Raw genomic sequence first — 23,548 nt, 5'->3', positions numbered from 1 at the left:
ACCTTCCCCTCCCTCCTGCTATCGTATCCATACACGGCTGCCTAGCATCACCACCACCACTACCTGCAAGGCACGATCCATTACTTTCCAAAGGATTCGGAAGTTCGGACGCCCGACCTGATTACACCTCCAAAATTAGTACCATAGCCACCCATCTCTCTCTCCTCTCCATGCACAATTTTTCCCAGGAAATTGACCGAATGAATCAGATACCTCGGGAATCCCCCATCACACCCTTCAAGAACAGTACCCTGTACACTAGGATGAGTCCTGAACTATCCCACGTGCCAGATCCAGACACTCTCATTGCACAGTAAACGGTGGTTTGAATAGAATTTCTCTGGGCCCGGACCCACAGCACAAATTGAGTTATCTACTCGGCAAGATCTGCGGGTGGGTCTACCTACGCCCGTCCCTGGGTTGAGGTGCTCTCGAGACAGATTGCCGTGTTGGTCAGCATTCGCTTGTACTTTGACTTGTTGTGATGCATTGGCTTGATTGATTTGGTGGATTTAGGCGATATGATGCATGCTCGTGTTCTTCTGTTGTTGGTAGTTGCCTCCCATTCTAGCTGTATCCACACTAATTCTGGCACTGCGTTATCGTTCACCCGCTGTATTGACAAGGCCACAGTACATACAAAAAAAGAAACAATCTTCCAGATGGGAAATACATAGTTGAATCAAGTTCAACCACTCTAGCTACTAGCTAAGCACCTTCCATAACTCCCCGCGAGGCACGCATAGCGCCGAGCTCTAAATCCTGATACCCATCTCTACCACCTTCCATATTCCTCCTCCCACTTCCAGTACATACTCCATCTCCAAAACCCGCCCCGAATGCCCCAACCCTCTGTCTAGGCCCCCAAGCCCATCCGCCATACCCCTGTCCCGCAGGAGCATGATACCACATAAACCCCAAAATAGCAAACACAATCCCAATCAAACTACCTCCCAGTATATCCCACCCAGCGTGCATGTAATCCATATACCTTGACGCACAGATATAGAGCGCGCCACCAACAGGAACTGCAATGAGCACAAGGAGATACAACGGCGGAGCAGCCACCGCTGACGCCCTGCTGAATGACGACTCCGTCTTCTTATGGCCACCTCCAGCAATATAAGACATAGAGCGGACAGGAACAGACACCGCGAACTTAGCGCCCAGCCACAGAGACAGATACAGCAACCCCGCCCAAGCGAAAGAAGAATGCCCGGATGGAAAAGCAGCAAACCCAGCTTTGATGACAGTCGCATCGGGGTTCTTGCAGATAGCCGATGTTACCATAACCGGTGACTCTGTACGCTGGAGACCCAGTCCACCAACAGCGTAGGTAGTGAGGTTGGCTAGATCGGGCTGGCAGCGGGCGAGAAGGTCCGGTCGTGGTTTACCCACCACGTCTTTCAGACCGGAGGTGAGGAAGAATGCACCCGCGAGACTCAGGGCTAGGCCTAGCCAGCCGGCGTGCCATTCCCAGGGACGACGGGGCCAGGGGAGGGGGGTGAGGAGGCAGATTGCTGCGATGAGGACGGCGGGGACGACGCAGCAGACTATGCCAACAGTCGTGATGGAGACGGTGTCGGATTTGAGGGGGTAGGAGATGTTTGCGTCGTCGAGGGAGAAGACGTGTTCGGAGCCGGTGATTTTGTAGAGGATTCCACCTGTGATCACGAGGATACTGATGTTGTGAGATGGTTTAGTACTGTATTTTTGATGAATGAGGGGAATGTGTGAGGGTTATCGAACATGATGAATGCCCAATCCAGCACGTATGAGGCTATCACACTCTTTGGAGTTCGTCTGGGCTGAGTGGACAGCATGTCGAAGTCTGCATCAGCTTGTGGTGTCGATGCCATGATGGTGAGTTTAGAATAGTATGGACACGCGGTAGAGAGTGATTCCCAGTGATTCTTTATTGCTGCATGTGCCGTGGGAACCTTTACTTATAACAGTGGGTCATGCCCGGCCGCAGATGTCAAAGAAGCCTATCCATTGTCAGTCCCTTAAATTAGCACGGGATTGTTGGACCCGTTTTTACGATCCAAAGTCTGGATGCCCTGGCGGACGCCATAAATAGCCGAGTGGTACAGCCTAGTCCCGACCATAACAGGCATGATTGTCGTTTTAAACCGTGCAAGCATTGAGCTAAGCATTGTCAAAGTATACATCTTAAAGCTTCTGCCTAACGTGGCTGGGGGCTATGTAACACAAAACTGTAGGAGAGTTCGTAAAATAAGCTCCGGAAGCGAGTCTTAGCGGAACTTTCTGTCACACGCAGTCTACCGTTCGGGGAGCCATGGATATGGAAATCTTAGAGAAAAGCAGGATGAGATAATGAGAAGAGGGAGATGCATTTTGTTGTACTCAGAATAGTAGTCAGTGCCCAGAGTCTTTCAAAATGTTTATCTCAGCCAGCTCCATAATCTCCAGCACAAATCTGGCAGCCTCTTCCGTTATATCCTACACAGCAAACTACTCACAAACATATATAGTTTTCTAGCTTCGACTCCTGGGCCCCTCTTCTGCAATTTATAACGCCATCGGTCCCCTCGATCCAATATATTTACAGGGATGCCCTTCCACCCCAACCAGCATCAACGACAGCACAACAACCCTAAAACCACGACCATCTCCAACCTGCCGATATCATGCACAATGATAAGAAAACACTTTCAAGAGGACTATTCAAAAAATCTACGCTGAGGACGAGAGTGTCGATGCACGGGTCTCGAAGTCAATCGGAATTTTCGTAGGGGAGAAGGTCATAGAGACTTGCTAGTAGTGTGCCTGCGGCTGCGAGGCGCGAGATGAGGGTTTGCTAGATCAAGGAGAGAAGAAAAGTGTCTGGTGACTCGTAAGTAGTTCACATAGCCCGCTGTTATTTGTTCTATTTTCTGCCCCCACCCTACATGTCATCGTACAGGGTCTACCCTCTGCCGTTGTCACGTATGGTCTTCGGTAGCGAGGAGTAGTGAGTACGAAGCTGCAGGAAGATCATGATGCTTTGCAGGATTTCCATCTATATTCTCTATGTAGAGTGGTGGATTAGAACTAGACGAGGTCTACTTCAATTTCGACTGACTGAAACATAAGCTGACGGGTGATTAACGACATAAACCAAGGCATGTATGTACGCACTCGATCCATATTTATTTGCATCGGACTAAACTGCTAACAAAGAATTGGCATAATATTAAGCCAATAATATCCACAGGTATAAACAAAACAGGCTGACATCTCACTCCCAAGAGAGGAAAAGCAACTCCCAAACACCTCTGCCAAGGCCTGGATCATAAAGGCCACCCAGAACAGAAAATCAAAAGGTATCATAGATTAAGAATCACGAACGCGCGCTTGCCGTTTGGCGGTCCCAATATGCGTGTTATGTACCTTGGTCGCAAACTTGAGACTGGTCAACGTTTCCGCCAGATGTGCCTGCAGCGGGCTGACCATGACAAACATGAGGGTCTTGGAGTTACCTCCCAATGAAAATTGGAGGAGATACGTAAGCTGCATACAAGTCAGTCACTTCTCCACTGAATAATTGAGTCAAATATACGAACCTTGCTGTTCCTGTAGGGAATGTGTCCGCCCTCTTTGCCCTGTCCAAGGGCAGCGATAACATCTCCCAGACAGCTCAAGCTGCGGTTAATGTTTTGCGTCTCTTTCAAGCGTTCACCAGTCGCACCACTGTGGCTCAGACGTTCACTACCGGCCAAGTCAACCAAGTTAAGTGTTCCTTCGCTGCGTTCACCAGTAATGTCATTCTCACCGATCAATTTGAGAATGAAGACTGAGTGAGACCGGGAGGATCGCTCGTTGGCCTTGGTAGCTGCAACAGAGCGGTTGGAAGCGGCCCGCTTTAGGATTGTCTCGACCATCTCAGGAGACTCCAACCGGACAGTAGTGACATCCGTGATGATCGTCTTCCCTCTTTGCATGTCATGGCGGATATCCAGCTTCTTCTTGTCCAGTTCTTCAGGGTTACCAAGAAGGTCATTCAGATTCTCATTGTACACCTCAACGAAGTTACCCTCCATAGTGTACCGCCAGCCCTTCTCTTCCAGGCCAGTAGCTGTCTCATAGATCTGGTGCACTGCACGAGGGATCATACCGTCGAGCGAAGACATCGTGTACGTCTTTCCACTACCAGTCTGACCGTAACAGAAGATGCACACGTTGTATCCGTCCAGGGCGCTTTGGACAAGTTGGCTGATCTCATCGAAAACCTCGGCATTCTGCGTTGACGGTCCAAAAACACGATCGAACGAAAAATTGCTGTTCTTTCTTGTGATTGTACCGAGGCTGCTCTTCTCTTCTGGACCCAGCACGGCAATCTCTTTGCTGTCCTCTGTCTCATCGGGATACTGAATCTGAGCCGAGCCAGTGGGAGGATCGGAAGGCAGCGATGGACGAACTCGACAAAACACGCGAATATTGCCTTTTAGTTCTTGCACCTGATTGTGAAGTTTCCTTCTCAGGGTCTCTTCCTTCCGCAGCTTGTCTTTCGTAGCGTTGGTCTCGGCCAGCGCATCCATCATCTGCTGGTTCAAGCGCTCAAAGGCCTGGGATTGCTCCTCTCGTCCAGATTCGAGGAATTCAATTCTTGCCTTGAGTGCGCGGACAGAAGACTCCATTGTCACACTATTGCTACTGGCTGTGTCCAGGTTCTGGCGAAGATCCCGGTTGCTCTTGCGCTCACGTTCAAGTTCCGCCCGCAGAGCTTGCATGTCATTATGAAGCGTCGCAATTTCTCGCTCTTTCCTCTCAAGCTCCATATTCGTCTTTTGCGTGTCAATGGCTGTCTGTGAGGTCATCTGACTGATTTCCCGAAGCCGAGCAGCTCTTTCGTCTTCCATTTCATGATCGAATCGTCGCTTTAGTTCACGGATCTCCTCTTGATGTTGCGAGGCCAATGATTCCAATTCCCTTTTAGCATCGAACCGCGCGGACTCCAGTTCTCTGCGCTGACGAGAGCCAATTTCGTCGATTTCCATCTCATGCTCTCTCTGCGCATCCTTCAGCGCATCCTCCGATGCTCCTAGTCGGACCTTGAGTGATTCCATCTCAACGCGAAGGGTCAGATTCATGTCGGTGATCTCCTTTCGAGAAGCCTCCAGCTCGCTGACTGTAAAATCCTCAGCTCAATGATGTACAGCGTGCTTGTCGACAGGTTGCTTACCTCTAGATTTATACAGCTCGAGGGCTTCCTTCATGCCGGTACTCTCCTGTCCAGCTTGGCTCATCTTGGTCACGAAAGTGTTCATGAGATCCTCCATTGTCTTTTCGCGGCTTTCTTGATCCCACTCGGCACCTGTAGAAGAGTTAAATGTCTCAATCATTGAATCTTTGGTAAGAAATTGCGGCAAAGGGGGTGGTTTCTTCCTAGCAGAGTGCTTTTTAGGAGACAAAATCTTATTCGGCGCAGCCTTGACTGGGGTAGTCGCGGGCGTGTTCGTCGAAGATAATGATCCAGTTGGCGCACCATGTGAAGGCAAAGGGGCAAAATCCAATGTGTCAATGGGGGAGGGCTGCAGGTCCAACTCTTTCAGGGAAGTGCACAATAAAGTCTCAGGACTAGTATTGGGCCACTTCCGCAAAGCACGATTGCTTGACGTATCGCATGGGGCGCAAAAATATGCAGCAGAACGAACAAAGCACGGGGTGGGCCTACCCTTTCGTTTACCAAGTACAGTAGCGGCGGAGTCTTCCTCATCATGCGTATCCAACGATGTCGCGGGGCGAGGGATGCCGTGGCCGTTCGGTCTTCGGGAGCTGGCAACGGAGTGTGAGCGAGACATGCTGGTGTGTGGTCGAGCGGGGGGGACCCCGGAAATGGTTCCTTTCGATCGCGCGGATGTGGTGGCTGATCTGGTCAAGGTGGATGATGAGTGCGAATTAGCGCGAGTGTGGACTCTAGTGGTGCTGTTGACGCGCGACGATGCTGCTCCGGCTCCGGCTCTGCCAACCTCGGGTGCTTGCGTAGTACTTCTGGGACGAGATGGTTCTGTGACTGTCAGCTTCTGTTCGCTGCTCCGCTTCCACAGCTCCTGACACATACGCGACAGGCTCGTAGTCTTGCTGGTTACGGCGCCCGCAATGGTACCGGGTTGCAAAAGACCGGAGCGGGCATTTGTCGAGGCCGGATTCATCTCTCTTAGACCAGTGGGGATTCGTGAACGGGCGGACGATCTGGACTGCATCTGCCATGTTGTATCAGCAGCCATCACTTGTCAAGTGCGATTGAAGGAATTCACCATATGGTCGTTCTCCATAGCTTCCACAGGCGGGCCAACTCGACCCCTGACAACTCGAGAATTTGTGCGTCAAGGCAAGTACAATGGAAAGAAAAGCGCGTGTTTTCGAATAAAAAAGCAAAGACAATCAAATCCAAATCAGGCTGCTACCTGTTAGGGGCAGGACTGCATCGCAAGTCGAGACGTCAGCGGGTCGTTCGGTGCAGGTCGAGGCAGCGCAGGTGAGTTAGTTTATCACGACGGTTCGATTGCCGGGCAGCTTTGGTGGGCGTTTCTGGAGTGACGGCGGGCGGTAAACAAACTTGGCTGACTCAGCCGGGCCCGGCGGGGTGCGCCATTGCCTAATCGGGCTAGAGGTAATGTCGGTCATGAATACAACAATACCGTTCTTGATTTACTTGGTTTGTGACGAAATTGCACTGATAGATTAGGAGTAGAATATCATTGGAGTAGACCGAGTTGTTTTTTTTCAATTGTGACATTGCGCTTGCAGCATCTCCATTATCACTTCTGGCACTCTAGATTTTGCCAGTGTCCCTTATCTTCCACTCCTCCTGCTGAGCCACACTTGTTCATCTCTGGCCCGCACGCGGGTGTGTCCACTTCCCACTTCCACTTCTCTCTCCCTGACTGGCTCCGTAACGGCGGCTGCTTTCAGACCGACAAGCTTTCCCCGTTCCCCCCAATTCAAGGTCATTGAGACCCTTTTATCTCTCCCAATTGCCTCCATTTCTTTCATTGTTATTTGTTTTTGTGCCATTTCTTTCCCCCTGTGACCCTCTCGACCACAAGCATCATGTCTGGTCGATTCGTGCGTTCCTCGAAATACCGTGAGCTCCCTCTTCCCCTCCCCACAGGCTGCCCGCAATCTGACAGGTAGTAGGACACGTCTTCGGACGGCCGACGAGAAAGGTGCGCTACAAGCCCCTTGGACCCTTCACAGACTCGACATAATCTCACAGTCGTCGCAGGAGCAATGCTATGATAACCTTCGCGTTTCCAAGAACGCCTGGGATACCAACCTCGTCAAGGTTCGTCCGTTGTTGCCGCCGCCCCTAATCCACCACTTACCAGGTCCGTCTAACGCTAGAACTAGGCCAACCCCAAATACCTCTCCGTGAACTGGGAAGCTGGTGGTGGAGGTGCATTTGCGGTCATTCCTCTGGAGGAGCGCGGGAAGCTGCCCGAGAGGATACCTCTTTTCCGGGGTCACACTGCCGTGGTCCTCGATACCGACTGGTGAGCAGTGGTTGTTGTGAACACCCTATCGTAGCACACGACCAACAGAACTAGGAACCCTTTCAACGATGATCTGATTGCATCTGGATCTGATGACGGCAAGGTATGATCGCTCAGAAAATTCCCATGCCACCGCAGCTGCTTTGTTCATTGGTACTGATTGGTCGCATGATAGGTCTTCCTTTGGCGTGTGCCGGAGAACTTCACCCTGCGCCCTGATCTTGACCCCGATGAGATCCAAGATGTGGCACCTGTTGGCAAGCTTTCCGGTCACCCGAAGTGAGTGAAACTGTTATATAACTCGAATACTCGTGCTTTGCGAACACAGTCTAACGCCCCCTCAGAAAGATAGGTCACGTTCTTTTCAACCCCGCCGCTGAAAACATCCTGGCAACGGCCTCCGGCGATTACACGGTCAAGATCTGGGATATCGAAGCGGGCGCCCCCAAGCTGACCCTGAACCTGGGCGACATTGTGCAATCACAGTCGTGGAGCGCCAACGGCTCCCTTCTGGTTACGACCTCGCGAGACAAGAAGCTGCGCATCTGGGATGTGCGTCAGGAACGCCCCGCGCATGAGACACAAGGACACTCTGGTGCCAAGAACAGTCGCTCAGTCTGGCTTGGTGAGCACGACAGGATCGCAACCACCGGTTTCTCGAAGATGAGTGACCGCCAATTGGCTCTGTGGGATATCCGCGCTCCCCGGGAGCCCATCAACGGATTCAAGACCCTTGACTCGATCTCCGGTGTATGCATGCCTTTCTGGGACGAGGGCACCCAGTGTCTGTACCTTGCTGGAAGAGGGTAAGTCTAGAGAGATAACCAGGTATTGGCCGTGGCTGACAATGTCTAGTGACGGTAACATCCGCTACTTCGAACTCGAGAACGACAAGTTCGAATACCTTGCCGAATACAAGTCCGCTGATCCCCAGCGTGGTATCGCTTTCATGCCCAAGCGTGGAGTCAACACTCACGACAACGAAGTCGCTCGTGCCTTCAAGACCGTTAACGACGGCTACATTGAACCTATTTCTTTCATCGTGCCCCGCCGTGCGGAGACTTTCCAGGACGATATCTACCCCCCTACAACTGGTCTGAAGCCTGCTATGGGCCCCTCTGAGTGGCTTGCGGGCAAGGAAGCCATCCCACCTAAGATTTCTATGGCCAACCTTTACGAGGGTGAGGGTCTGAAGGAGGTCACCGGAGTGCAGGACGCCCCCACTTCCACCATGGGCGCCTCTGAACCCGAGGCGGCACCGGCTCCCAAGGCCGCCGAGCCCAGTCCCGTGAAGAAGGCACCCGAACCCGCGCCCGAGCCGACCCCGGTGGCCAAGCCCGCCCCGTCCATGAAGGAGCAGGGTGCCTCAATGGCCGCCATGGTCTCCAAGTTTGCCGACGATGAGGAGGCCGAGACCGTGGAGGAGGATTCGAGCTTTGAGGAGGTGCAGAAGCCCGTGGAGCGCCCTGCACGCTCTCCCGAAGCCTCATCTCCTTCCATCAAGGCCAGCCCTTGGCACCAGAAGGAAGAGGAGGTCAAGACCCAGGCAGCAAGCCCTGCTAAGGTACGCAATCCCTATCCCCTAGCAAAACCCATTCCCCAACTAACAACCCTGCAGTCTTCCCCCGTCATCACCCCCGTTGCCGCGCCCGCCGACATCTCCACTGGCGCTGCCGTCGCAGCAGATGCCGTCCAGCGCGAGATCGGAGCGATCAAGGACCTGATCGCCGAGCAGACAAAGACGATCGCCTCCCAAGCGCAGCAGATGCAGAGCCTGACTGCAGAGATCGAGTCCCTCAAGGCTAAGCTGGGCTAAGCCTTTTGATATTAGTTTCCAGAACTTTGGATCCTTTAATGTACTGTATTGAATTTCCTTAGTCGTTTGTGTTGTGCTGTCTACCATTCTTATCCTTAACAACACACCCTAACACCCTATTATCGCTCCAAAAGCCCTGTCCCTCTTTCTGCCCTTCTATGTCCATAGCCCGTCATCGTTGTGTGTTATTATATTCTTGATGACCTGCAGCATGATCGCAATGTCAATGTCAATACGAATACCAGTGTCTCTCTCTCTTTCTCTCCCTCTCTTTTCTATGATGATTATGTTGTTGTCGATTCAGCGGTGGCAAGATTACTCGAGATTGAGGCGAAATTGGATAGAATGGAGGTTTTCTAAAGGCAGGTTGGTTAGTGTGGGTAGTTACTAGTAGTTAGTTGTAGACAAGAAATATACTGTCCGCTTCATGAGTATTCTGTTACAGCCCACTACTACTACTACTACTACTACTACTACTATGCTAGTATTACTAACTCGTAGAGAAGAAACAGATCAGGTTAAAGGTTCAAATATCTCACATTCTCCAGGCCTTCATTCCAGCAACAAACTACTAGGGAGTAGTAAATAAAAATAGTATGTGGAACTTATCTACAACGCCATCCATATGAAATAGCTGCAAGCTGGGCGCCTGCAAGCACCATCTCTCTCAAATATACTAGATAGTAATGTGAAACCAATCCACCGGCAACGACCACGAATGCACGCCATGCAATTTCTGGGACCCTTTTTTCTTTCTGTTCCCTCTTGGTTGAGAATTTGTGACATGAGAATGTAAGAAGTGTTGGATGATGAGCGCTTGAATTAATATGGAGAGTAATTTTTCTTGGTGTTAGATTAGGAGGATATCCCGTGAGAATCTCTCTTTTCTATGCTTCTTTGGGTGATAGAGGTAGGGAGGATATGGGTACTTGTATGGAAGTACCTTGGGAGTGAGTGAGGCAGTGGTGTTAAGGGGGGTGGGATATAGAGGTGTTGTGTTGTGCATGTGTGAGTAGTAGAAGGAAGGTGAACTGATCGGTCGTGGGAAATATATGAGAAGTAGGAGAGCGATTACTTCCATCGACCTGCTTCACGCTCCTTCTCGACGCGCGCAGCTCGAGCGTCATCATTCTCTTCGTCCTCGTACTTGTAACTAAAGCGACGCCCACCTGCCATGGCGCGGCTGTCTCGCTTGCGAGAAGACTTTCCAGCATCACGGTCTGCATGCATGGCCTCACGACGTTGCTGTTCCTTCAGCATGCGCTCGCGGTTCCTGGCCTCTCGTTCCAGAGTATGGGGGTCTTTCTCTGGCTCTGCTGCTGCAGCAGTTGCTGCAGCTGAAGGTTTGTCTTCATCACGGTCCCGCCTGGCGCGGCGGGACTGGCGGGAGGAGTATTCGCTGTTGACGGGGGATTCAGAACGGTCGCGGCGAGAGCGTTTACGGTCTCTGTCACGCTCCCTGTCGCGTTCTCGATGGCGGTCCCGGTCACGATCACGATCGCGGTCGCGCTCTCTCTCCCTATCTCTGTCGCGGTCGCGATCTCTTTCACGCTCTCGATAACGATCGCGATCGCGATCCCGATCCCGACGGCGGGAGTCTCTATCTCGGTCTCGATCTCGATCTCTATCGCGGTCCTCGTCGCGACGGCTTGAGCGGTCCTTACCAGACCGGTAACTGCGGTCTACCGCATCACTGAGCTTGTTTCTGGAATCCTTGTCTTCGACCTTGGAGGAGAGATGATCGGGTCCGGCGGCGTCGCCGTTGCGACTCGGGCTGCGGCTCCAGCTACGGTGACGATGCGAACGATGCGACCGGCGACCGCTGCGTCTATCCCGCTCTCTGTCACGACGGTGAGTGGACCTTCTGGATTCTAGAGACGGGGAGCGGATACGAGGACCATCTTCTGCAGTGGATGGCTCTTCGTACTTGTCCTCCCGACGAGGCCTTCTTGGCCGATCTCGTCTACGCTCGGATTCTTCTGTACCACGGTTGACACTCGGAGAACGTTCACGATACCGGCGACGACTATCAGCACGAGATGGAGGAGACCGGGACCTGGATCTTGATGCCGATCTAGCTCTCGACTTCGATCTTGGCACGGATTGTGGGCGCTGGTCCTCTTGTCCTGGGGTTGGGGTTACACTGAGAAGGAATCATCAATATTGGTCGGGCTTGCAATAGGTTGCATGTGGAGCATTATTCTTACCTTTGTGAGGCTTCGGGCCTCATGGGAGTCGCTGAGGAACGTCCATGAAAGTTCCGCTGCCGGAGAACGCTGGTGTTGGGAAGACCTTCTCGCATGGCTCGGGGAGCTGCCGGTGCACCTTCAACACCCTGTCCACGAGGTTCGGGGTACATATTAGAGCCTGTCATAAACGGAGGACCGTTAAAGCCACCAGGACGTGCGCCTGGGAAGGGACCGCGCATATAGCCACCTCTGCCAAAGCCAGGTCCCATAGGGCCAGACATGCCCATAGGGCCACCCGACATGCCTTGTGCGGCGTGGACTTGGTCTAGACTATCAATTGTCGGTATCCCACGCAGCTGATTCTCCTCCTGGCCTGGAAGCTCTTGTGTGGAGTCTCTATTGATGTTGGGATCAGAGTCCCCGTTCTCACCCATGTTTTCGGCGGCAGCGGCAGCATCTCCCGCCGAAGCATCTTGAGCAGAAGTCACATCGCCACTTAGGGCATTCTCGCCGGCACCTTCCTTATTGGCTTCAGTACTGACCTCCCCGGACATGTCCCCAGATACGCCATCCTGACCATCACTAAAAGGATTATGGTTTGGGAAGTCTGGATAGTTAGCATTAGCAGGATGATTGGGTTGCATATGCCCTCCAAAACCACCGCGACCACCGGCAAATCCTCCGCGGCCACGGCCACGGAACGCGCCTCTGCCATGACCGGCATAAGAGCCATTTGGATAATCTTGGCTAGGAAACTGCTGCGGCTGCATTTGAGCATGAACTCCGTTGGGTTGAGACATATTATAACCGCCAAATCCAGAGCGGCCCCCAAACTGCGGACCCATACCATTTGCGAAAGCATTTGGATTGAATTTATCTTGGCCTCCATTCCACATATTGTTCTGTGAGCCGTCCCATCCCCCATACATCCCCTGACCCGCGTCGAAACTCATTCCCATGTTCATGCCATTCATGTTCATCCCGTAGCCTCCAAACATACCCTGATTCGCGGCCATCGGGTCCATCGCCATGCCAGGCATTCCTAGCGCGCACGTCAGTTCATCAATCCAATGTCGCCTCGGGGCAGGAGATGACGAGCAGAAACTCACCCATAGCGTTAGGGAAGTTGAACATTCCATTGTTCATAAATTGGGCCATAGGGTTGAAACCACCGTTGTTATTCCAAGCCATATTAGGGAACATCCCGGCACCCATGCCGAAGCCCATACCATTTGGGAGCATGCTCCCCGCCGGACCTTGGGACGCTTCGTCATCGTTGACTTGGTCGGTCTTGGCTTCATCGGCTTCGTTGCCTTCACCAGATCCGTCGTGTTCCGCATCCCCAGCGTCGTTCTGCGTGTCAGCAGGGACACTTGTAGACTGGTCATCCTGTGCGAGTGGAAGATTAGCCTAGATGTAGGCGATTGATGTTGGGTGACATACTTGGGCCTGCGCCTCTGTAGGTGCTTCGTCGCCCACACCTGGTGTGTTCTGCACATTTAGGTCTCCGGCATCCGCGGGGTTGGCTGGTTCTACCGGCGGAGCATCGACAGATTCATTAGGTGCAGGGATTTCTTCAGGGGCTGGAACTTCGGCGGCGCTCGGCACCGCAGGTGTCTCCAGTTGAGCAGGAGTGCCGTCCGCGGTTGTTGCACCATTGGTGGTTGCGGGCGTCGCAGGGGTTGCTGACTGCCGCTCCTTCTCACGCTTTTTCTCTTCTGTACGCAGAAAGGCCTTCAATGTGGTGCGGAGCGCTTTGTTCGGCTTGCATAGATCGGGCGAGATGGGAGTATGCGCGCATACGGGGCAAGTCTCCGGGAGAGAAGCCTGGCCTATCGGGACATTGATTAGAATGGAACGGAAGTATAACACGGAGTCGTCAACGGATGCGTACAATGTTCGCAGATCGCTTGGTCGCAGCAGGGTAAGCGGAAGGCGTTCACGGCAAGCTTATTGCACATGGCGCATCGCAGCTTGAACGGGATCTCATCTTGGGTGAGAGAGCTGTATTGAACGGCGAATTATTTCTCGGGCCAAAGACATGTATGACCGAAGAGCACAAGGCTGGAATATGACCTACCTGGCGATGTCCATCAAGCCCGAAGGCTGATCTGCGACAGCCATCGGGGATGACGAGGCTAGACCGGAGGGAAAGGAAAGTCCAGAAGAAAGGTGTATGTGCAGAAAAGGGAATAGTAGGCAGCCACACTGGCAAAGACAAAGAACGCGATCTAATTCGCCATCAATAGGAGGTGGCAGCCATTCCTGCTGGCGTCGCTCGGAAATGCAAAGCCCGTGAATCGACAATCGGGGTGAATGTCGCGATGGACAATCTGTGCCTGTTTGACCAAATTTGGAGGCCGGAGGCGGACCGGAGCGGAATAACCGCCTGTCCGAGGCTTTCCGGCGCATCGCCCCGCCCTTCTGCTCCTCTTCTCCAGCGCCTGCGTTCGGTTGTTTCCTGACTGGAAGGTGACATCCATCATCTATTCTGGTTTTGCTGCTTGGTTGTCCGTTCCGTTACGCTGAAGTTGTTGGTGGATACTCCTGGCGCTTAGAAGGATTGGGGATGTGGATGAGATCCTTCTCTACGGAACAACTTGCTCACCATACCAACTACGGAAGTCCAGCCTCATCATCGTCCAGAACGTGCGGTTTCAAATAAGACTTTGTCATTTGCAGACCACTAAATCACTAAGGTTTGGGACCAGTCATAGGGATATTCAAGGCGGCACGGCACACCGCCAACTGCGGCGAACTGGACCCCTGGTTGTCATCCATCATCCATCCCTGCGGCGCGCCACGAACTCAAGGCAGACGAGTTACCTTGCGACTACATTGTAGGATAGGATTCCAGATTCCAACCTGGGCTACGGAAGGGCCAGCGCTAGACCGACTCTGGGAAAGAATGCATTCTCTAGCTCTATCTCTAAATTACCTACTAGGTAAGTGTCAGAGAGAGGCAGATCTGCCTCTCATCTCCGACGGGCAAATCAAATGGACGCAAAGTACCGCCCAAGGGAAACCAGCGACGCGCTGTCAGATTAGATCAAGTTATTTACTCCCTCACCGAAGGGGTACTGCCATCAGATAGCAATAGCACAGAGAGATCCGACGGCGGCGATACCTTTGGTGGGTCTCTGCGCGCCAAATCGTCCTTCTCCCCCGATCTCTGGAGCTCTGTTTATCATCATCACGCGTCTTGGTGGGGGATATCAACCAGAGGGATAGATAATATGATGAAAGGGGAAAGGAACAAAGACATGGAACAGGAACACAAGATAAGTGATGACATGACTATCAGAGACATAGTCACTAGCTCCCGCATTAGAGAGCTACTATCTACAGGGTCAGGGGGACACCAACACCCCCGACTGAGCAACAAATGATACATGGGAGAAGCAGTAGTATACGATCTGTGGCTTTGCATCATTGACGCAGACTCGACGGGTGGAATCACGCGCGGCAAAAGCCAAAAGCAGAGGGGGGCCAATCAGGGAACGAACCATTTTACCAGTGCCTCCGGGCGGGGTGGCGACGAGAGGAGTGGTTCGTTCGCAGCTGAGTTAACACCCCGAAACATGAGTAGTGAGACTCATCCACGGCCTCGCGATGAGGCAGCAGCGCGTCACCAAAGTGATGGGCATGAGAGTCGGGATGAATTGGCGGAGGATGCCATATTCTGGGATCAGTCAGTTAGAAAAGCTGGGGTTTCATGATGGATGATGCCGAATAACAAGAAATGAAGAGAAGGAAGATGGCGTAGTGATCATGATGATGGAGGATGGTTAATTAAAGAGAAGGATTTGGGGGGGATGTTGTAGAGGAAGGAAGGATGAGTGACTGGAAGGTACCACCCGTCAGGTTAGAGTCAAGCAGTTTCCGTCCGACCCAGAAAAAGTAAAATGGAAAAAAAAGAAAAATCGGAGAGGGAGCCTGAGGAACAGTATTTTTAGCGCGAGCAGTGGAACAGGCAGGCCAGGGTTAAAAGGGCCGCTGCTGCTGCTCCCCCGGAAGAAAGGGCGCCGGTCCTTTCGTCTCCTCTCTGGATGCTGGGGCCACCCACGCCACGCCTTTCGTACACGCACTTTTTGCTCTCGACCAAAAAGAAACTTATTCAAAAATTACACCAAATTCGTTCTTGAGAAGCTCGGACCACCCGCGCCGCGCGATCGGCACAAACAAGAAAAACATCCCCAAAACAAATCGGTTTCACGACCACGAGTATCTTAATCATCGCGGAAAGTGTTTGTGGGATTGAAAATCGTTTACATTTTCTATCCCGGGCAGAAATTCCTCCAGATCCTGTATTCCAGTGGTGTGTTATGCCGGCCACGGTATCAGCCTGGTAGATTTAAATCCCTCCATTCCCCAATTTGTTGTTGTCACTCCAAAATTTGGCGGCCAAGGTACGAAAAAGACGTTCCCCATATTTATTCCATACTAGGCCGTTTTCCTGTTAGGCGCGCACGCGCATCGCCCATAACGCCTGGATCTCTGCTTTAAGAAAAAAGAAAAAGAAAAATATTATAAATTGAAAAAAGAAAAAAAGAAAAAAACAAGAAAAAAAAAAATCCCCACAGCAATGACAGACCAAGACCAATCCTATCGTCCACGATCCCCTGATTTTTCCACCTTCCAGTCAGTTCCCCTCTCACCTACCTTCAACAACCACAACCTCAACCACAACACGCACTATCAACTTCCTCACCACTCCCCCGTTTACCAATTCGGGAATCCTTTCGTCCATCGCGCTTCCTACGACGCCTCACCTTTCTTCACCCCGCAATATCAATTACCACCTCTACCACAACAACCATCGCTTCCTCACCACCCGGTCCCGCAGACCAGGGTTCCCCAGCAATCCTCCTCATACTTCCCTCCCGATCCGGACATGGCTCGTCGCTCGTCGCGTATCGCCCAAGCGGCCGAGGTCGCGCCTCACCCGCCCGTCTCCAAGTACGTCGACCCTGTCGACGAAGAAGAGGAATTTATACCTTCACCTCCACCTCAACCGCAACCGGAACCACAAGCGGAGCCCGTCGCTGTAATTGAAGAAGAAGAGCCTCCGAAGCCCGCTCCTGTGCCCGTCAATGTGGAAGTGAAGACTAAGTTTCCGGTCGCGCGCATAAAGCGCATTATGCAAGCCGATGAAGATGTCGGTAAAGTCGCTCAAGTCACTCCCATCGCAGTGTGTAAGTTGCCACCCTCATCTCCGAAGCAATCATTGCCGCATGTTTTCGAAAAAGATCACCGCTAATCAAATCAAAATATAGCCAAAGCACTCGAACTCTTCATGATCTCCCTCGTCACCAAAGCCGCCCGCGAAGCCAAAGACCGCAACTCGAAACGCGTCACAGCCTCGCATCTCAAACAAGCCGTCGTGAAAGACGAAGTGCTCGACTTCCTCGCTGACATCATCGCCAAGGTTCCTGATCAACCGGCCAGTCGCAAACACGATGACGATAACAGTGATCAAAATGAACAACAACCGAAACGAAAGCGCGGTGGACGTCGTCCGAAAGAAGAGAGTGATTAATTAATACCCACTACGATTCTTGTTCTCAATTCGCGCGTCTTATTTGAAACGAACTGGCTTGAATGTCAGCTGGCATGCATTATGTGGTTTGAGGGACTTTCTATTTACTTGCGCGATGGGCAGCCATTTGATTCGATTCGATATCGATATTGATGGTTCAACCTTTTCTTTTTCTTTTTTACTATTATCCTTTAGACTGGGTGGATAAGAGCGGGCGCATACTTGACTTGACTTACTATCATACTCTTGCTACTACTTCTGCTACCACCGTTTCTCTCTCTCTATCTATATATGGCGTTCGTGGTAACGGGGGCATGATCAGGTTGGTTGGATGATTGGTTGGGCTTGCATCGCGTGATCTGAATACTACTATTTGCTTATTTTCTCGATTCTTTACCTTTTTCTACCATCCCATTGGGTATCTGATTTCTCTAATTTTCTTGCTTGCTTTCTTACTCTCTTGCTTGTTATCACCACGCGAGGGAGTGACAAGCAGTCTGTACTGTATGTGTATGTATCAGTAATGACTAAAAGGGAGTCTCAGGAAGGCAAGGGAGGGGAAGCAACTTACCTTACTTGCGTCGCATGGACTTAGCTGCGCGTGTACCTATACTATTTACTACTTAAGTATACTCAGCCGAATATACGATCTGCGCGTAACAAGACGCGTAAATACGAGCAATGAAGTAAACACCAAATGATCCAGCTCAGTTGAAGTGCAGCAATGTAGCAATATTAAATAATTTTTTTCCTAGACATATGTCCATCCATATATCATCAATAGTACAGAATAAATTCCAGGCATAACTAAATGACATCCCTTCTTAATACGTAGTACTGGTACATCATAAGTATAGATACAAGTGTCCAAATGAAGTCACATGACACTCCACGCATTAGGATTGTTATTTATCTTAGATAGTCACGTGTCTGCATAAACGGTCAAGTCCAATCTAATTCTGTCATATTTCTATAAGGAAGGACTTGAATAGGAAGTAAGTAGTAATAGTAGTAGTAGTCTGATTGTGTAGTAATTGTGATAGGCTAACCACTGGCAAATCAGTAATAACAACTGTAGCTGATGACGTAGTAGATATAGATAGATATTTGTGTCAGTATATATTTCGGTTCCATCTCCATATTATCATCTTACTACTGGACTGTTAGTAGCTCTAGAAAAACAAGCCTAATAGTAAGTAAGTACTATGTGGGGTCAAATTAGTGTTTTTATGATTATTATTTTGTTATGTTATATGTATATTATTGGTTTACAGTAGTATCCATGAGTCGATTATTGATTGTATATAATTGTTCCTAACTGTCTATTACTATACAGCAACTGTACCGTAACGGGTGTTACTATTTACTGCCCTGACAAGAGAACTTTATGAGTGCTCCACAGAGTGGGAAGAAGATCTGTTGCGACGATTACTTCTAGTGTGTTGACTTCTATTTGGCAAGAATGTTTATTAGCTATCATCATGTATGTTGACTGCTACTTAGTACAGTGAGGTATTAGACTGCCTAATGAACCAAACTTTCCCAGGCACTTAGGCAGCCATTAGTAGCTACTATGTACCCTGTGATAACTACATCATAGTCTGTGTTATGTTCAGACACGATGTATCACTAACCAGAAATAGAACAAGATATAATAATGTGTATACATTCCATCCATACAATCAGCCAGTCACCCATGATCGCAGGTCCCGCCCACGACTTTACTAAACATCCCTATCAATACATACAGTAATTGACTATGCCTCAACCGTGGCAGTATCTACAGGACCATCTATTCCCGGGTATCCCGCCTCTCCAAACAATGTTCCCCGCGCCTGCACAACGGCCGACGTTTCTAACAAGAACTCATAGAGAATGACTACGTTGGTCAGGACATGCCCCAGAGTGGCAGTGCGGGGTTCTTCGTCGACGACCGCGGTGTCGCCCGCGTCGTCGTTTGCTTCGTCAGTTGCTTCCTCCGCAGTGGTATTGTTGTTGGCATCGTGAGGCGCATCGTCCACTGGGAACGGCTGCTCCAGTCGCTGGCGGAGCTCTTCAGCGGCGGATCTGCGCGCCGTGGAGACATCGCGGGGCGGTCGGAAGGGGAGGTCGCGGGTGGGAGAGCCGATGGCGTCGCGACTGGGAGAGGAGGTGGCGGTGCTGGAGAACTCGAGGGGTCGACTTGACCGGCCGCGAGGGGACCCATAGTCCGAGTCGAGGTTGGATGTTGGGTGTCGGGAGGAAGAGCGGGTAGGAGGTGCGGAGTTGCGCTGAGAACGCCCGGACGCTTTGGCGGGCTCGTCGTCCTGGTGCAGGAGATCGCGACGCGCGGCGACGAGGATGTCAAAGTCCGGCATGTCCTTGCGCCATTTCTGGATCTTTTGCACGAGCTTCTGAAGTACCGAAGTGAGGGCTGGAGTGTCGGTGTGGGACCAGGAGGGCTCTTCGTAGGCTCGCTGGATCTGTTCAATAAGGGTGGTCGAAGGGGTTTCGTCTGAAGAATTGTTCGTCGATGTGCTGTAGATGTACTTGGAAGGGTCCACGAGAAGCCAGCCGTCAAGAGCAATCAGGTGCGAAGAGGCGATGCTCCCGAGGACTTCGGTTAATGCCAGGTTCACGATAACACTGTTCGTGAAAAAGTTCTCCAGGCAATTGAGCAGCTCGCGCACAATGGGGTCGTCGTGTCGTAGCTCGAGTGGCAGGCTCTCTTCCGGGTAATCCTCGGCCGGGGGAATGCACAGCCGGGCCTCGAGAATTGCCATCCCGTCCTTAAGGTAGTTGTCATAAGATTCATTCAACGTAGGGTCATCAACGGTAGATGTGGCCATGTTCATAAGCTGTTCCAGCTCGACGTTCAACGCCCCGACAGTCCGTTGTTTGGCATGCTGGCCGGGAACGGTGCGTATTAATGATCGTGCAAAGGTATGGTGCCGTTGCAGGACGGTGCTCATTACCCGCAATGTCGCCAGAACAGTCTGTCTATTTGTCGACTGAAGTCCAAGGAGGGCAAGATCTCTCAGGTTGAAAAGCGACGGCGAGGGCCGCGCAGCTTCTTCGGAGAACGCAGCCAAGACATCTAGCGACTTGCGTCGGCTGGCAGACATACCTATGTTCTTTCCGACTGCCGCAGGCTCCGAGTCAGAGGGAGACGCAAGCAGGAAATGAAGAATCCGGTGGACTAAGTCCTCCTGGTGTACAGACTCGAGAATGCGATACAGGTAGGTAAGCACAGCAGCCGTTGAACCCCCTTGCACATCGGAGGACTCAAGTAACGACGGGTACCTGCATGCGTTATGATGAGCAAGCGGCATTCCAGCAACATACAACCGAACTTACAAGAGTTGTTCCAGGAAGAGAATCTGGAAATGATCCAACAAAGTCCCGTTTACCTCCGCCGACTTGCAATGATCAATGGTATCCTGCCAGAACAACAGATACGACATGAACGAATCCATCGACATGCCCAGCACTGGCGGAAGAGCAGTGTCTTGCTGCGCATGATCCGACAGCGCAATGATGTGCGGGATATTCTCGTCCGTATTCTCCGGGAAGGTCAAGCTTGTGCAACAGATATCAGCCACTAGTCCTCATCCTCACCACGAACAACCATGATAGAACTCACCTGCCCAATTGACTATAGAGCGCACCCAATCCAGTAGCCATAAGCGTAGCGAGATCACTCTCAATCAACCACCTCTCAAGATTCTTCGACCTGGAAGCTGTCTCGATCAAATAAAGCAACCCTGTACGAGCAAAATCACCTGCCCTACCAGCATGATGCACATACTCTACGAGTAGGTAGAACAACGGAAAATCATCCTTCCTCATTGCACCCGCAAATTCAGCCCCAGTGTTATTACCATTGCCCTGTTCGCGTTCCTGTTCATCAGACCGCGGGGCGAACCACGCAGGAAGAATATTCGGCTGTAGACGAATATTGTTAGCCACGCCGAACAGTAGCTCAACGAGTCGTCCCTCAACATCCTCCGAGTGTTTATCCGCACGTCGCACTAAATCCACCAGTGCGCGGGCAAAGAGTCGATTATCGACAATACCATCGACCTCCGAATCGATAAGGGTGTTGAAGAACACGGTCGCGGATCGGAGCATGCCATCGTCGTAGGAAGACAAGGCGAGCTTAGTGACTGTGACGAAGATCTGCGAAGACGAGGCATATGCGAGGCATGGATGCGGAGCTGGGCCGCGGGACTCGTCGCTCAGCACGGAGATGAGGCGATCAATGCAATTACGCGCGTGAACGGTTGCGGATTGCTCGCCGGTGGAGGAGTTATTGGAGCGCCATATTTGCTAGGTTTGATGAGCGGGAAAGATCACGAGGGGATAATTAGGAGGAGGAAGAAGGGCCGACGCACCTGAAGGGTATTGCATGTCCGCTTGAAGGACGCCAATCGCTCCGTGGGAGTGGACGCCCGGAAGCCTTTAGTAGACAGCGAGCGGGAGCCCCCGATGAGACGAGACCACTGGAGGCATTAGCTGAGGGACGGGCGGTAAGGGAAAGGACGGGGGGAGTCGTACAAAGTCCATTGTTCTGTAGGAACAGCATATTACTCCGGAACTGGAGCCGACCCAAGTGGAGTGGAGAGTCCGCGGGGAGGTCGAAGCTGAAGATTAATCTCAAGGCCGGCGAAGCAATTGCTCGCCCGCGCAAAAAGGGGTTAGTGCCGCCTGCCAAATCAGGCCTAGTTGTGATGCCTTATCAGTTTACCCCTTTTGGGTTAGATTCCTGGGCCACTACTTAAAATACCTCCATAACATTTCCTATTCCAGAAGCAACTATAACTACTACTACAATCATGAATCACTATCGCAACCCATCTGATCATAAGCACCAAACACAGCTACATCCAACATTTGTCCGGTATATAAATCCTTGGTACAGTTGTCTATACTCAATACCCCTGGTTAGCTAGTGGCACCCTTCCTGCCCCATTTCCCACCGCCAATCCCTCGATATACTTCGTCAGAGTATCATCCAAAACTCCCCCAACGAGGTACTTGGACAGAACGTGGCCGGCCATTTGACCATGTGAAATAAACCCACATCTAACCACATCTTCTAAGAGCTCAGTGGTCGTGTGTTCTTTAATGGCCCGCTTAATGCGTCCTGTTTACACACGTCACAAGGCATAGTCAGCATCTATAAACGGAGCAGATGGATATGTGCGAAATTTCAAAAGATCAAGGCCCACATACGTCTCAGCGCCCGATGGTAGGGCTTGTTGATTTCGATGACCCATTCCTGAATGGAGGAGACTGGATATCGGTTTTTGAGACCCACTTCGTAGCCCAAGCTGCGTACTTTGTACAATGTCGTGTTTTCAAACTCTAGACGGTCCAGACGGTTTTTATTCTCCATGGATTGGTTTGTGGCTGAGCTCAGTTAGACCAGACTTGCTCTCGTGCGGATATGAAGCACTAACAGAACATGCCTTGTTTGCTCTCCAACGGAGAAGACGAGCCCGACGCCTCAGGACTGAGTTCGACCACCTCAGTCTTAATGTCTCTCACCTGGCCTGGAAAGCTCGACGAAGGAGTTTCTGGAGCAGAAGAACTATAGAGAAACTCTCTGCTAGCATTCTCGAGATCTCCCTCGACAATCTTCTCTCCAGCCTCCGCACGTGCTTCATCCCTCTGCTGAAGGAGCTTTTCAAGGTCGTATCTTTCCTCTATGAGCATGTTAATGGCCACTAATCAATTTGTATAGCAAGGATCACCATGCCATACTATAGACAATGACTCCCTTCTCGAAGCGTGCGTTGGCCGAGTAGGAGAAAAGGAAGAACACATCCACAAACCCGATGAGGCGGATCTTTCCTGGCCATTGTTCACCGTTGATTTTGATTTCCCATGGATGAATATCGCTAGTAAACTGTTTACTTGAGCTACCCTGATGTCAAGCAGAAGGGTCGACATACCAATCGCACTCCAGCGTTTTGTCCTTGACGGACTTGCCGAAGACGCCCAGAACTCGGTGATAGGAGGCCATGGTGAGCTTACAGTTTGGTGATATGGGGTTAACTACGGAGGCGCGCAGAGATCATTGTTATTTGATTTGCACTCCCCGCCCTTCCGGAAAGTGCTAACTATACAATCGATGCTTGGTCCGAAATTCGCCGTCACCCTCCAACTGGAGGGGCAACGGAATGGAGGTGGCAATCTTGCGGGTGAGGGTTGCAGGAAATAAAAGATTTCCCGTGACATGTAGCAACGAACTATTGGCTCTCAGACTGCCAACAACCGGCTGGATGCCGCTAGGTAGGGGATTGCGACACGAACATGCATACGATGAACGCGTAGTACCAGTCTGCACCCTCCATTGACAGACGAATCTTCGTGGGCAACATGCCCTCGGGGACCTGCCACCGGGGACAAGTAGTCCAGCTGAGGCGTTCCGCTAATGCACCCGGGTCTGGTTCGGGAGAGGTATCAACTCTTACGGCGCTAAATGCAACACGGCGCTAGCTTACTGGCTGTCAATGTGTCG

General features: G+C 51.4%; 8 protein-coding genes across 8 annotated transcripts; 3 read left to right on the top strand and 5 right to left on the bottom strand.

Moving 5' to 3' along the window:
* Positions 1–708: 708 nt before the first annotated feature.
* Positions 709–1,859, bottom strand: AKAW2_21514S (phosphatase PAP2 family protein; the record flags this gene model as incomplete). Its single annotated transcript, XM_041686347.1, has 2 exons — positions 709–1,681; positions 1,750–1,859. 2 exons carry the CDS (start codon positions 1,857–1,859, stop codon positions 709–711), a joined length of 1,083 nt encoding a protein of 360 aa, XP_041540340.1.
* Positions 1,860–3,336: 1,477 nt separating this feature from the next.
* KAR3 (putative kinesin family protein (KlpA)) lies at positions 3,337–6,278 on the bottom strand (the record flags this gene model as incomplete). Its single annotated transcript, XM_041686345.1, has 6 exons — positions 3,337–3,513; positions 3,567–5,131; positions 5,186–5,317; positions 5,678–6,010; positions 6,065–6,206; positions 6,261–6,278. 6 exons carry the CDS (start codon positions 6,276–6,278, stop codon positions 3,337–3,339), a joined length of 2,367 nt encoding a protein of 788 aa, XP_041540339.1.
* A 778-nt stretch (positions 6,279–7,056) lies between these two features.
* On the top strand, positions 7,057–9,315 carry CRN1 (coronin; the record flags this gene model as incomplete). The annotated part of the gene is made up of 8 exons (XM_041686344.1): positions 7,057–7,090; positions 7,144–7,172; positions 7,232–7,291; positions 7,357–7,499; positions 7,554–7,602; positions 7,675–7,778; positions 7,844–8,305; positions 8,355–9,315. The coding sequence occupies 8 exons, from the start codon at positions 7,057–7,059 to the stop codon at positions 9,313–9,315; spliced, it is 1,842 nt and encodes a 613-aa protein (XP_041540338.1).
* Positions 9,316–10,386: 1,071 nt separating this feature from the next.
* AKAW2_21511S (uncharacterized protein) lies at positions 10,387–13,916 on the bottom strand (the record flags this gene model as incomplete). The annotated part of the gene is made up of 6 exons (XM_041686343.1): positions 10,387–11,458; positions 11,523–12,546; positions 12,614–12,893; positions 12,948–13,336; positions 13,399–13,508; positions 13,585–13,916. 6 exons carry the CDS (start codon positions 13,914–13,916, stop codon positions 10,387–10,389), a joined length of 3,207 nt encoding a protein of 1,068 aa, XP_041540337.1.
* A 980-nt stretch (positions 13,917–14,896) lies between these two features.
* Positions 14,897–15,223, top strand: AKAW2_21510A (uncharacterized protein; the record flags this gene model as incomplete). Its single annotated transcript, XM_041686342.1, has 1 exon — positions 14,897–15,223. One exon carries the CDS (start codon positions 14,897–14,899, stop codon positions 15,221–15,223), a length of 327 nt encoding a protein of 108 aa, XP_041540336.1.
* An 866-nt stretch (positions 15,224–16,089) lies between these two features.
* nctA (negative cofactor 2 transcription regulator complex subunit BUR6) lies at positions 16,090–17,043 on the top strand (the record flags this gene model as incomplete). The annotated part of the gene is made up of 2 exons (XM_041686341.1): positions 16,090–16,699; positions 16,781–17,043. 2 exons carry the CDS (start codon positions 16,090–16,092, stop codon positions 17,041–17,043), a joined length of 873 nt encoding a protein of 290 aa, XP_041540335.1.
* A 1,757-nt stretch (positions 17,044–18,800) lies between these two features.
* Positions 18,801–21,588, bottom strand: AKAW2_21508S (uncharacterized protein; the record flags this gene model as incomplete). The annotated part of the gene is made up of 5 exons (XM_041686340.1): positions 18,801–20,325; positions 20,380–20,601; positions 20,666–21,351; positions 21,417–21,524; positions 21,580–21,588. The coding sequence occupies 5 exons, from the start codon at positions 21,586–21,588 to the stop codon at positions 18,801–18,803; spliced, it is 2,550 nt and encodes an 849-aa protein (XP_041540334.1).
* Positions 21,589–21,953: 365 nt separating this feature from the next.
* AKAW2_21507S (uncharacterized protein) lies at positions 21,954–23,050 on the bottom strand (the record flags this gene model as incomplete). Its single annotated transcript, XM_041686339.1, has 5 exons — positions 21,954–22,168; positions 22,258–22,434; positions 22,485–22,730; positions 22,789–22,925; positions 22,980–23,050. 5 exons carry the CDS (start codon positions 23,048–23,050, stop codon positions 21,954–21,956), a joined length of 846 nt encoding a protein of 281 aa, XP_041540333.1.
* Between the last annotated feature and the right edge of the window lie 498 nt (positions 23,051–23,548).

The sequence above is a fragment of the Aspergillus luchuensis genome, chromosome 2 (assembly GCF_016861625.1).
Source record: "Aspergillus luchuensis IFO 4308 DNA, chromosome 2, nearly complete sequence".
NCBI lineage: Eukaryota > Fungi > Ascomycota > Eurotiomycetes > Eurotiales > Aspergillaceae > Aspergillus > Aspergillus luchuensis.
Note: the sequence above shows the minus strand (reverse complement) of the source record. Positions and strands in the feature narration are given on the sequence as shown.